The following is a 14522-nucleotide window of genomic DNA, read 5'->3' as shown; positions in this document are numbered from 1 at the left end:
ACAAGGCCAAAGATGTCTGCGCTACTGTCTACTAGAATGAATCTTAAAGGGGAACTCCATACGGGGGGGGGGGGGGGGGAGTGGGGTCTATGACAGCTAGACCCAAACAAGAAGGGGTTCACTTACTTCATAGCCAAACTGCAGCTCGTCCGACGTCAACATGATGATGTCATCGTCGATGGCCAGCACCGCCTCAGTCTCGATTTCATCATAAGGAAAGAAGCGGTTACTTAGTTTGTTCTCCGACGTTCTCACCACCTTCAGGGGAACCCGGATCTTGGGCCAAAGGCTTTCTGTAGAAGAAGACAGAAGCCTTACTAATGCATGGACACCCAGCTTTCCCAGGAAGTGATAACCCGAAAACTAAGAAACAGACTACCAAAATTACTGAGACTGAAACCCTAGGATTACAGATATTGTTCTTGTTTATAGGGAAGAAATACTAGTAACTGCAGAGCCACCTAGTGGTCAAAAGAGCATGAAAAAGATGCTTAGCTCACAGAGCATTGTCTCTACTGGATACAGCTGAGAGAAAGACTAGCTATGAACAATGTATCAGTCTGCAGCTCACAGAGCATTGTCTACACTGGATACAATTATATTATTGAGAGCAGGACTAGCTATGTACAATGTATCACTCTGAAGTCCAGGCTGTAGAGCTCACAGAGCATTGTCTACACTGGATATTATTATGCTCTCATATATTGACAGCAAACTGATATCTCAAAAATTATGAATTATTAAAGAACAAAGTATAATCTAAACTTGCAGAAGGTTTCCTGTATACAGAGACTGAGCTCTCCATCTATCTCGATGTCTCCGGCCTCGTCCTATGATCACTCCGGGGCTTTGCATTACATCAGGATACATTTTTCAGATGTAATAACGAAGAAAGATAAAAGTAAAATAAATGTCTCTGCTGGACGGAAGCATCAAAAGAGGGAGAATGAAGAGTAATGTGTGTGTATGGGGGCGGATGGAGTCCCCGCAGTTTTCACAGGCTGACCGCACTATTTGTTTAAAATGAAATGAAAGCTGAAGGAGAGAAGCTGGGATTCTCCGCTGACATCTCCAGGCCGCGGCCAAACGCAGGCCGGGTGATTATCACTTGTGTAGGCTACTGTAAGGAGGTCCCTGCCACCATCCCCCGATGTGATAACTTCTTATTTACATATGATTAGCCACCCCCACCCCCGGCCCGCTGAGCAGGAATATCCATTTACACTGCGACATGCCGCCCCTGTGTCTGATGAAACCTTCACGTGGACCAGGAGATACAGCGACACTCCGAGAGTGAGCGCAGTATATTCAGGACTTATGACATCACACCTGGACATTATATCATCATTCTCATAGACCTGACTAGTATCTAGTGCAAGGTGGGAAGTAGAGTGACGTGAATGAAGACGGCAGGAAAATATACATAGGCCTGATGACTGTCCTGGGGAAAGACTAGAGGCTTCATATCATATAGCCTTAAAGGGGAACTATCAGCAGGTTACATGAATCTAACCTGCCGATAGCTCCCTTGTGGGCACGGGGTGTTGAGGATGAAGGTAAGTCTTTTACCTTCATCCTTAGCATCGTTTGCCTGATGTTTATTCCTGTGCCCGGTAAGCCATTAGGAGCACTGGGGGCGTGGCTACCGACCGACCCGATGACACCTCCCAACCCCCCAACCATTGACAAACATTGGGGCGCCAAGAAGGAAGGTAGGAGACATACCTTCATCCTCAGCACCCTGTGCCCACTAGGAAGATATCAGCCGGTTAGAGTCGTAGTTGCCCTATACAGAGCTTTGTGTCTCCATGGTAACAGACTACACAGACCCTGTGTAGTCAGATCCTGGGGAGCAATTAAAACTCAACATGCCAAACTTTCTCTTTCTCCACATCTATGGTTGGGGTCCTCCATACACATTAGATGGTTGGTCTGTCATGATGAGATTTCATAATGTGACGATTTCATAATCTGTACAGCAGTTTAAGGCTATGTTCACATGCAGTATTTTGGACCATTTTTTTAAACCATAGAACATATTTTTTATTTTTTAAACCCCCTGAAGGCTGAAAATACCAATCACCGCGTACAGTGTGATATCCTGCTTTTCACTACTGCTAAATTTTCTAATTAAAATTCTTGGTCTAATTGCTTTAATCATTTTATTTCTATGAACATTTTAAAGTGACTGTGTCCCCCCCCCCTTTTTGCATTATGACATCTTTACACAGGTGTAAAGGGTAAATTTTGCAGTTTTCATACCTTATTTTATATTATACATCATGGTGCTTGTTCCAGTAAAAGTGATCTTTTATCATCTGCAGACTGTGCTACCTGGGCGGGGCTTCATGGCCACAGCACCACTTAGCCCCACCAACATTGCCACCGTAGGGGCCTCCGTCACGTCATTGGCAAATAGGCACTGCCCCCTCGACAGCCATTGGAACAGGCCAGCCTAAAGGTCTAGGCCCCACCCCTCTAGGTCGGCCCATACCATTGGGTCCATGGGGGCAGGGCATATGTACCAATTAGGTCACGGGGCGTGGGCTACGGAGGGGATGTGGGCAGGGCTAAGTGGTGCTTCAGCCATGAAGCCCCGCCCAGATAGCACAATTTGCAGATGATAGAATATCATTTTTTACTGGAACAATCACCATGACGTATGATATAAAATAAGGTATGAAAACTGCTAAATTTACCCTTTACATCTGTGTAGTGAAGTCAGAATGCAAAAAGTGGGTGAGAGTGTCACTAAGTTTTTTTTTCCCCTTTATTCCCCCACATATACATGTGTAACACATCAAAATGAATAATGGGACATCTACTGTGAATTTCCTGTCATTGTACTGTATAGGTTTTATATATATATATATATATATATATATATATATATATATATATATATATATATATATATACACATATATATATATATATAATTTATTTATTTATTTATTTTTTTTTAAAGGCCAACTGTATAATGGAAAATCCTTTATAACCAATTTGTTTTCAAAATCTCAATTAAAAGGCAATGGCAGTGGTAATAAATAGGTGACCTTAGCGCAGCAATGAGGAGTCTTATCAGGCGCTGTCAGGAGTCTCGCTTCTGACTCCTTCCTTGGGCTTAAGTCTTCAGGCACATCCTGCTTTTAATGGCCAGTAAGTGGCCGGGGCTTTGTGAAGGACAAGGTCAATAGTGGAGTGTAGTCAGTGCTGCAGAGCGGTCACCTCACCGATACAGATCCAATGGTCATTTGCTATGTTCACCATAAACTCGATAGGGGTGGGAGATATACACACATTCCGTGTCCATATTATGCACAGTAGAAGTTGTGTAGTGTTAAAGGGGTGGTTCAGGCTAAGAAAAACATGGCCGTTTTCTTCCAGAAACAGCGCCACTCTTGTCCTCAGTTTGGGTGTGGTTATGCAGTTCCACTGAAGTGAATGGACCTGAATTGTGATACCCCACACAACCTTAGGACAGGGGTGGTGCTGCTTCAGCAAGAAAGTAGCCACTCTTTTTTTCTTTTTTTTTTAAATACAGGTTAACCCCTATAAGGCAGATTACCTTCTGGAGGACTCTTGTTCTGGTTATTCCACACCACCAGGAGCTTGGAGAGGCTGGGGACCTTGGACACCTCCGTGATGACCCTGAAGAGGCTCTCGACGCGGTCGTAGGTTAACACCACAGCTGTGAACCCCTGAGACTGAGGGGGGATCAGAGGCAAGAAGAGGGGGTTGCTCACGCTGCTCCACTTCTATAGGAACAATGTAGAAACATATATATTTGAGAATGCAAAAAAGGACACAAAAACGACAAAATTACATTAGCATCAATGTTAAGACCATAAATAAGACAAAGAGGAGCGAGCACTGGCTATACGAGCATACGAACATACAAATCTTAAAGGGAATCTGTCACTAGGTTTATGCCGCCTTATATGAGAGCAGCATAAACTAGTGATATAAATGCTAAACAGATTGGTGTATTACTGATATCATTCTGTTCAGCCGTTCTTCTAATATGCAGGAGAATAGGATTCTTGCCACACCCCTTCCTCCGCCCTCCAGTTGCTGTTTGACAGTTGACTGCCTATACACAGCATGGCTAGCTAACTGCCAATCAGCAGCTGGTGGGCGAAGTTTTCTGCTTCTCATGAACATCCAGGACTACTGAGCTCATGCACATAATGGAGAGGACTACTTATTGTCCATGTTATTCAGGAGGAGATCTCTGGATCAGCTGCACAGAACAATGTAAGTGGTACATCATTCTGTTCAGCTTCTCTGTCACTAGTTTATACTATCCTAAAATAGGACAGTACAAACCTGCTGGCAGGGTCTCTTCAAATCGGAGACAATATTTAGCAGTTTGAGGGAAAGCTGTGTGACAACCAATATGGCCGCCATTAGCTCTTTTGCTTGGGCTGTCACCCAGCAGATTCATAAATGTCTGAACAGGCAGCTTTCGAAAATAGAATCCTTGAAAATAAAGTTTTGTCGAAAATAAACAGTGCTGTTAAAAAAAAAAAAAAAAAATCTCCATGGCAACAGACTACAAACTAACAATTCGTAGTCTGGCCCTACAGTTATACTTCGACTTCTTTTCACATGTCCCTAACTTAACCATACATTGGATATAGGTTATGAAGTAACCCAGGACAGGTGAAAGTACGACTTTAGAATCAAACCACAGAGGGTTCTTGTATAGTCTATAGCTGGATACACACAGAAAACACACAATGGGCCATATATTTAGCTTTCAACAATTTTAGGACAACTGGTTGTGAGGGCAGAACATCCTTTACATAGGGGATAACTTTTTAAAGGGGTAGCTGACATGAAAATTCTTGATATGTAATTTTTTTCATATCAACTGGTACCAGAGAGAGAGTTATATAGATTTGTAATTTACTTCTATAAAAAAAAAAAAACTCCAGTCTTCCAGTACTTATCAGCTGCTGTATGTCCTACAGGAATAAGTGTATTTTTCCAGTCTGACACAGTGCTCTCTGCTGCCACCTCTGTCCATGTCAGGAACTGTCCAAATCAGTAGCAAATTCCCACAGAAAACCTTTCCTGCTCTCCAGACTGGAGAGAGCACACCACTTCCTGCAGGACATAAAGCAGCTGGAAGTACTGGAAGACTTGAGATTTTTTAATAGAAGTAAATTACAAATCTCTGCCACTTTCTGGCACCAATTGATTTGAAGGCAATTTTTTTTTTTTTTTTTTTTTTAAGCTGGGAATATCTCTTTAACCCCTTAAAAGCAGCAACAGGTGCCTGGAAACGTCAGAACGCATGAGTGAACTAAAGTCATCACCCATATTAAAAAAAAAAAACAAAAAAAGAAAAAAAAGACGCAGATTAAATATTATTTATGGTGTATTCTCCCCCTGCTAATAAACCCGCCATCCCTATGTCTCAGGGGTCAGTGCCAACTCTGCCCTACTAGAATATAAGGGAGGGGGCATGCTGGAAGGGGTAGGCAGGGAGGGCATCCTCCGTGAAGACTGGCAGAGACGGGCCGGCCCCGAGTATCTGAAGCCGAACCTTTATTCCATGGGAAAGGAAATTGGACGCGGTGTAGCCGAGACGTCGCTCTGACACAAAGTGGGCACGCATGGGATACCGGGAGGTAAATAAAGCCGGCGATACAGACAGATTAAATGACTCAAACAAAACACCGGTTGTTCGTGGGCAAAAGTTAAAGGAGGAGGAAGAAAATGGCCAAAGAGTCCATTAAATTGGGGGAAGGGGGGCGGGGGGGACACAATAACAGAGCGCGCTTATGAGTCTACAGATTCGGGGGACCATAACTTTAAGCCTTGGCCAAGGAGATGGAACCCAGAGGGGTTGGCAGGAGCGGGCACAGTCTGTTCCTAATAAGAGACGGGAGGAGGGGGAGGGGGCACTGCCAGACAGGAATCAATAAACACATCGCCAGGAGAAAAAAAAAACCTAACAAATAAACGAATAAATTAACAATCCAGGAAGAGGATGGTGGGAGTTTTTTTTTCTTTTCTTCTTTTTTTGTAATTCTGCCCGGTGACAAAAATGCGGCATTGTTCCGTGCCTGCTGCCTACCGGATGGACAGCGCCAAATACCGCCGCTCCTCGGACGCGTTCTCTCTTCGCCACCTTGTCAGTAAAACGATACGTAAAAGGGAAAAAAAAAAAAAAAAAAAAAGGTCGGCTGTTTATTCCGCAGGCTCCATATCCGCTCGGTTTTCCATAAAGGCTCATTAGGAAGGGACTGGAACCCTTTGTGTGGAGGGTGGGACGGAGCCCGAGCAGATGGCCTGGTCCCCCCGATCATCAGGGAGGATGGAGCGCCACAGCAGCACAGAGTATTACAGGTTACGTGTCAGCCGTGTAAAAATAGAGCAATAGTGAGTGCAGCTCTGGAGTATAATACAGGATGAAACTTAGGATCAGTAATGAAATGTACACAGTGACCCCACCAGCAGAATAGTGAGTGCAGCTCTGGAGTATAACACAGGATGTAACTCAGGATCAGTAATGTAATGTATGTACACAGTGATCTCACCAGCAGAATATTGAGTGCAGCTCTGGAGTATAATACTAGATGTAACTCAGGATCAGTAATGTATGTACACAGTGACCCCACCAGCAGAATAGTGAGTGCAGCTCTGGAGTATAATACAGGATGTAACTCAGGATCAGTACAGGATAAGTAATGTATGAAGACAGTGACCCAGAAGCAGAATAGTGAGTGCAGCTCTGCAGTATATGTGTTGATGTGAAGCTGCAGGATGACACTGGGCGCTATGTGTAGTAATGTTATATGCAGAGAACCTGATGTTACCTTCATCTCATCTGATTCATGTTTAATGTCACAGGCACAATGGCTCCTGAGAAGGCTGCAGAGCTGAGGAGTTGCACATCCCCTCCGGCTCTCCCGTACACAAGGCCCCCATTGTCCCGTTTATTGACGACTCACGTTGATGCATATTCACAAGCATGGCAATGCATATGGAAGCAGTCAGCGGGCTGTGCCACTACCAATTATACTGTTGTGGAACACGGCATAAACAAGTCAGACTTCAGAGCACCTTGGTGTATGATGTGACCCAGGACTGCGGCTTTACACACCACGTACTGTGCTCAGCGCCTGGGCCCAGACGCCGCTATTATCTGCCATCAAAACAGAAACTGCATCCTTTAACATGTAGTTTCTATTTAAAAAATAAAATAAAATCTGCGGAGCACTCACTACAACCATGAGCGGAGGAACTGCACCCGTTTAAGGGATTAGCCAAGCTTTCCTGAAATACTCTGTGCTGCTGTGGCCTACATCTCCTCCCCTCGATACCGATTTTAAGGGTGCACTTACTTTTTCTACCCATGAATCCAGAGTGACAGCTCCCCGCAGGGTGCGAATTACGCCGCCTCTAGTTAACGGAACATTTGGAGCCGTTAATTTGCATACCTGCTCCCAGAGGGGGCACAGATCTGTGAGCGCTGATCCCTATATGAAGACAGCATTTGTGTCCCCGTAAGATGAGACAGATCCCGGTAATTAGCAGGTGCTGCCAGATATAACAGGAGCCCCGCCGCAGCTGTCCGTCACCACCTGCTGACCCCGAGAGGACGGCGAAGGACGCGGCCGCCATCTCCATAGCCGGACTATGGAGGGGAACCCTTCACGTCAGGCTGCAAAGCCATTAACACCCCCCACCATTAAAGGCTTCAAGTGGCCCCTGGAAAGGAAAAACACTTTCAAATGGGCCTTTTAAAGCTTATTCTCCAGCGCTGTCAAGAGCCGACCCCCTGCCTGCCGTCTGCTGTCTGAGACCTCTTGACCTCCTGGGCTTCAAAAGGAAAAAATCAGGCAGCGGCAGCAACGCCAATAACTCAACGCCGGCTGCAAAGTGGGGACATGGCGGCTGCCGAGCACCGGGAGGAAATGGCCAGTGACGGCCCCGGCACTGTGACAAGAAGCCCAACCGTGATTGATGCTCAGATGGTGATCTTACTGCCGCTGAGTATTACAAGGCACGAAGCTGGGCCGAAGAGCCGACACTCTGACGGGAGCGGCCCAAAGAGCCGACACTCTGACGGGAGCGGCCCAAAGAGCCGACACTCTGACGGGAGCGGCCCAAAGAGCCGACACTCTGACGGGAGCGGCCCAAAGAGCCGACACTCTGACGGGAGCGGCCCAAAGAGCCGACACTCTGACGGGAGCGGCCCAAAGAGCCGACACTCTGACGGGAGCGGCCCAAAGAGCCGACACTCTGACGGGAGCGGCCCAAAGAGCCGACACTCTGACGGGAGCGGCCCAAAGAGGCGACACTCTGACGGGAGCGGCCCAAAGAGGCGACACTCTGACGGGAGCGGCCCAAAGAGGTACGTAAGGTATGCTGTAAGGTACGTTAACATCTAATTATCTGTATCACTATCAGCTAATTGTTATGAATGGTAACCTGCGCCAGTTTACATTGGGAAATTTCCAATGGATATTCTAAAAAATAAGATCCATGTGGATCCTAGCAGCAGGACCTTGACAGGGATGAGTATTACCGGCCTCCATCACGTGATCGCCATTACCGGGCTTTAGTTTAGGGTTTTTAGGAGGGTGGGTTGGAGGTGACAAGAGTCCCTTTAAGTTCAGCACATGACAATGTTTGGAAGCCCCATAGAGAACAAATAGAGTCATGATGCTCTGTTCTCATGATCAATGAGGGTCCCAGCGCTCAGACACCCACTGTGTCCACTGTGGAGTACCCCTTTAAACCCATAGTCTCCAAATTTTCTAATACTTTGAATAACTGCATGTAATACCACATTTCCCCTGTAGTGGCCACTGCAGTAATAGGGTATAGCCAAAGACCTCAGGAGACTGCTCCAGAGCGATCAGCTGATCACAGAGGTCACTCTTGTCTGTTGAGAAATAAACTCTCTCCGGTGATCTGGGAACTGGTGGAGACTGATACAATGATGGGAGTAACCACCCAGTCATCTTGTAATAGACTAGACACACAGCTCCATCATCCAGGGCGGTTACCTGGGGCTGGTGCCCCACCACTGCACTGTCCTGGCGGATGGAGCACACGGATCATTTCAGCTTCTCCTGGTATATTTATGTTTTCTTTTTCTTCTTCTTAAATACTAACCCCTCCACTACCAATGTGGTTTCAATTATGAATTACCAGACCTTACAAAAAGGAAAGTCTTGATTTATTCTATTTTTTTTCTCCAATTATGCACAATGTATTTCCACGGCATACTCTGAGAAAGAATGTCAGTATGATTCTCATCCTGCGCTGGTTAAAGGGCACGAGCGCAGCCACATTAACCCCTCCATGGGCAAAGATCCTAATCCCACTGGAAGGGCCTCAGCCTATATGGGGGAGTAATGTTCATACAATGTGCCAACCATAGAGGGCAGTATTATAGTAGTTATATTCCTGTACATAGGAGCAGTATTATTGTAGTTATATTCTTGTATATAGGAGCAGTATTATAGTAGTTATATTCCTGTATATAGGAGCATTATTATAGTAGTTATATTCCTGTATATAGGAGCAGTATTATAGTAGTTATATTCCTGTATATAGGGAGCAGTATTATAGTAGTTATATTCTTGTATATATGAGCAGTATTATAGTAGTTATATTCCTGTATATAGGGGCAGTATTATAGTAGTTATATTCTTGTATATAGGGGGCGGTATTATAGTAGTTATATTCTTGTATATAGGAGCAGTATTATAGTAGTTATATTCCTGTATATAGGAGCAGTATTATTGTAGTTATATTCTTGTATATAGGAGCAGTATTATAGTAGTTATATTCCTGTATATAGGGAGCAGTATTATAGTAGTTATATTCTTGTATATATGAGCAGTATTATAGTAGTTATATTCCTGTATATAGGGGGCAGTATTATAGTAGTTATATTCTTGTATATAGGGGGCGGTATTATAGTAGTTATATTCTTGTATATAGGAGCAGTATTATAGTAGTTATATTCCTGTATATAGGGAGCAGTATTATAGTAGATATATTCCTGTATATAGGAGCAGTATTATAGTAGTTATATTCTTGTATATAGGGGGCAGTAATATAGTAGTTATATTCCTGTATATAGGGAGCAGTATTATAGTAGTTATATCCCTGTATATAGGAGCATAGTATTATAGTAATTATAGTCTTGTATATAGGAGCAGTATTATAGTAGTATATTCCTGTATATAGGAGCAGTATTATAGTAGTTATATTCCTGTATATAGGAGCAGTATTATAGTAGTTATGCGGTTCAGGGAAGAAACAGAGTGCTGCACCTCACACCTATGGCTGATACTAGTGCCGCTTGGCTAAATAAAAAACACATCAGAATTTTGTGTATGAATTGATCAAGCCATACTGCCCCATGTACCTCGTGCCGGTATCTGATACACATGGGTCCCTACACTAAGTCCACACCGTGCCAGTCAGTGGCCACCAACCCCGCAGGCGTGCACAGCCAGGGAACGGGGGCCATGGGACGGCCCTGCGACCCCCATGCCACAGGACCAGACCCAAAAACACCACACCAGAACCCGGCCAGCACCGCCGGCGGAGAAGGTCGCCCCCAAGCAGCACAAGTCTGGATAAGGTATTGCGCTCACCATAGCTGCAGCAAACAGAATGGGAAAAAACAGGAGGGATTAAAACCATGTGCACTCAGGTGTCTCCTGCTAATTGCGGTCATGTGGGTCTCACCAGGAGGAGTGCAAAACACGGAGAAAAGAGAGAAACAAAATGCGGTTCAGGGAAGAAACAGAGTGCTGCACCTCACACCTATGGCTGATACTAGTGCCGCTTGGCTAAATAAAAAACACATCAGAATTTTGTGTATGAATTGATCAAGCCATACTGCCCCATGTACCTCGTGCCGGTATCTGATACACATGGGTCCCTACACTAAGTCCACACCGTGCCAGTCAGTGGCCACCAACCCCGCAGGCGTGCATGTGTGTTTTTTATTTAGCCAAGCGGCACTAGTATCAGCCATAGGTGTGAGGTGCAGCACTCTGTTTCTTCCCTGAACCGCATTTTGTTTCTCTCTTTTCTCCGTGTATTGCACTCCTCCTGGTGAGACCCACATGACCGCAATTAGCAGGAGACACCTGAGTGCACATGGTTTTAATCCCTCCTGTTTTTTTCCCATTCTGTTTGCTGCAGCTATGGTGAGCGCAATACCTTATCCAGACTTGTGCTGCTTTGGGGCGACCTTCTCCGCCGGCGGTGCTGGCCGGGTTCTGGTGTGGTGTTTTTGGGTCTGGTCCTGTGGCATGGGGGTCGCAGGGCCGTCCCATGGCCCCCGTTCCCTGGCTGTGCACGCCTGCGGGGTTGGTGGCCACTGACTGGCACGGTGTGGACTTAGTGTAGGGACCCATGTGTATCAGATACCGGCACGAGGTACATGGGGCAGTATGGCTTGATCAATTCATACACAAAATTCTGATGTGTTTTTTATTTAGCCAAGCGGCACTAGTATCAGCCATAGGTGTGAGGTGCAGCACTCTGTTTCTTCCCTGAACCGCATTATAGTAGTTATATTCCTGTATATAGGAGCAGTATTATAGTAGTTATATTCCTGTATATAGAAGCAGTATTATAGTAGTTATATTGATAATAATGTATGTATTCACAACATATTAAGCACAGTCGTAGATTCCGTAGAGGTAAATTGAATGGGGATCAGCTGAATGACCAGCATGTTATATATCTTACAGTACAGATGGCGGACATCTGATGGGATAGAACATCATGTGATGTAAGGTATCAGTCAATCACATGGTCGGGAGAGGAATAGTACAGGGCGGTTTGGGAGCGGCTATACTACAACGTGACCGGCAGAACATTACTCCTCCGACACAGCAGCCGAGAGAGAAGTTATATTGTGCGTCAGATAATAAGTATCAGATGATGGCTGCGCCGGCCCAGTCACTGCGTGGGATGTGTACAGAGCCGGCTGTTGTATAGTACTTAGTACGCCATAGTAGAGTAATAATACAGGGCCCAAACACTGATTATAAAGACAAAGAACAATGGAGGCCGAGTTCAGGAAAGGTTATTATAAGTCGATATAATGTGTGATAATACTTGGGTCAGACTCTGATCAAGTTTGGGTCATTGCTTCAGTCCCGGGCAATAGGGTGAACCCTGATCGCCAAACCACGGCCATATCATGGTCCATGGCTACAGGGATGCGATCTATATACCGTACTCCTGCTAATATAGAGGACACATGTGACTGCACGGTACATATGCCATCCACGGAGAGCAGATCCATTCAATTAATCCTGTATGTAAATAATTAGACGAAACACATGTATACCGCCTGGTAATAGGCAGGAGGTGCCGGCTCTGCCGTAAGAGATACTAAACCTTTCCTTAAATAGCTAAATATTAGAAACAGGAATAGAAGCTGCAATTCTCCCCGCTGATCTGAGACATAATAATTTCAATGCCAAACGTTATTCACAAGCCGAGCAAATATCCCTCCATAATTCACTTTACCGCTGTCTCCTGGTGTCCTCTCTAATAAATAGGAAACATATCAGATACTAATACATCACAGCAGAATAGTGAGTGCAGCTCTGGGGTATAATACAGGATCAGTAATGTAATGTATGTACACAGTGACCCCACCAGCAGAATAGTGAGTGCAGCTCTGGAGTATAATACAGGATGTAACTCAGGATCAGTAATGTAATGTATGTACACAGTGACCCCCACCAGCAAAATAGTGAGTGCAGCTCTGAAGTATAATACAGGATGTAACTCAGGGTCAGTAGAGGACACAATTGCAACGTATGTTTAAGTGGACTAAACCTCTGTGACCATTACATCTATAGGTAAACTTTCTTTTAAATCAAATGGTGCCAGAAAGAACCAGAGATTTGTCATTTAATTCTGTTAAAAAAATCTCCAGACTTTCAGTACTTATCATCTGCTGTATGTCCTAGAGGAAGTGGTTTATTCTTTCCAGTCTGGAGAGCAGGAGAGGTTTTCTATGGGGATTTGCTGCTGCTCTGGACAGTTCCTGACATGGACAGAGGTGGCAGCAGAGAGCACTGTGTCAGACTGGAGAGAATACATCACTTCCTGCAGGACATAAATGAGCTAATAAGTACTGGAAGACTGAAGATTTTTTGTTTTGTTATAATTTATGATATGACGACATTATTGCACTTTCATATATCCATATATGAGGTGCATGAACTCTTAGAACATAACACAGAAGTGTTGTGATGTCCGCTCACGTCACACATGATTCATTATAGTAGTTTTAACAGCTATAGATCTGAAGAAATAGAAATATGGATAATATCACAGCCAGAAATCTTACCACAGCCGGAGGGTCGTTCCACTCTTCATAGGACTTTGCTGCATACGGGTAGATTCTGTCATTGATGATCTGTAGTGTAGTCAGAGCAATGGATCTCATAGACCGAAAATAACCTTCCCAGAACCAACGAGCCTGGACAAAGAAAAAGGTACAAAAATGTTGAAAGTATTGTGGCAGTATTATAGTAGTTATATTCCTGTATAGGAGGCAGTATTATAGTAGTTATATTCCTGTATATAGGAGCAGTATTATAGTAGGTATATTCCTGTATATAGGGGGCAGTATTATAGTAGTTATATTCCTGTATATAGGAGCAGTATTATAGTAGTTATATTCCTGAATATAGGGGGCAGTATTATAGTAGTTATATTCTTGTATATAGGGGCAGTATTATAGTAGTTATATTCTTGTATATAGGAGCAGTATTATAGTAGTTATATTCCTGTATATAGGAGCAGTATTATAGTAGGTATATACCTGTATATAGGAGCAGTATTATAGTAGTTATATTCTTGTATATAGGGGCAGTATTATAGTAGTTATATTCTTGTATATAGGAGCAGTATTGTAGTAGTTATATTTTTGTACATAGGCACAGCATTATATTAGTTAAAAGGCATATTTTTTAATTGTTTTATTTCTACACCAATAAGATTAATAAGACTTCCGAAAAATTAGCCAATGAGGTAGGAATCGTCATTTTCCTTTAAATCCAGCAGAGTGACCCTAAGCTAAGCTGAGATCCTATAGATGGGATGAAATATATACGTCCTGTGTTTATTTTCCCATCGGTTAGATTGTTCCGCACTGAGCGAACATCATCTTGTAGATGTTACAGTGGAGGTCGCGAGGGCCGGGGAGACTGACACTCTCGGAGACTGTACATGACATCATTCTTCCTATCTAACCGCCGCAACCGCAGAGAAGAAACTAAATCATGTTTTTCTTTAGGATCAGGGCGCCTGAATGTTACATTGTAACCAGAGTTCCAAAAAATTTTTTAAAAAATCATCCGTCCTTTCCCAGAATTCCTTTACTGAAATCCCGGTTTGCCAAGCATTATACCTTCAGGGATGCTGACCTCATGCTGTAAGCCTCTTGAGTTACAAAGTTTCAAGGAGAGAGGGGGGCCCCTGACGGGCTGACTATCAAATAAAGT

At 44.2% G+C, this 14522-nt stretch overlaps 1 protein-coding gene across 2 annotated transcripts in view; it reads right to left on the bottom strand.

Annotated features, from left to right (window-relative positions):
* EXT2 (exostosin glycosyltransferase 2) overlaps window positions 1-14522 on the bottom strand; it is a 44730-nt gene that overhangs the window by 12037 nt on the left and 18171 nt on the right. For both annotated transcript variants that reach the window (XM_069965147.1, XM_069965148.1), the window contains exons 8-10: window positions 13364-13495; window positions 3569-3758; window positions 127-293 (exon numbers count right to left, since the gene is read on the bottom strand). In XM_069965147.1, the coding sequence (XP_069821248.1) occupies window positions 127-293; window positions 3569-3758; window positions 13364-13495 (489 nt within the window). The remainder of the gene's footprint in view (window positions 1-126; window positions 294-3568; window positions 3759-13363; window positions 13496-14522) is intronic.

This window comes from Dendropsophus ebraccatus, chromosome 4 (assembly GCF_027789765.1).
Source record: "Dendropsophus ebraccatus isolate aDenEbr1 chromosome 4, aDenEbr1.pat, whole genome shotgun sequence".
Taxonomy (NCBI): Eukaryota; Metazoa; Chordata; class Amphibia; order Anura; family Hylidae; genus Dendropsophus; species Dendropsophus ebraccatus.
Note: the sequence above shows the minus strand (reverse complement) of the source record. Positions and strands in the feature narration are given on the sequence as shown.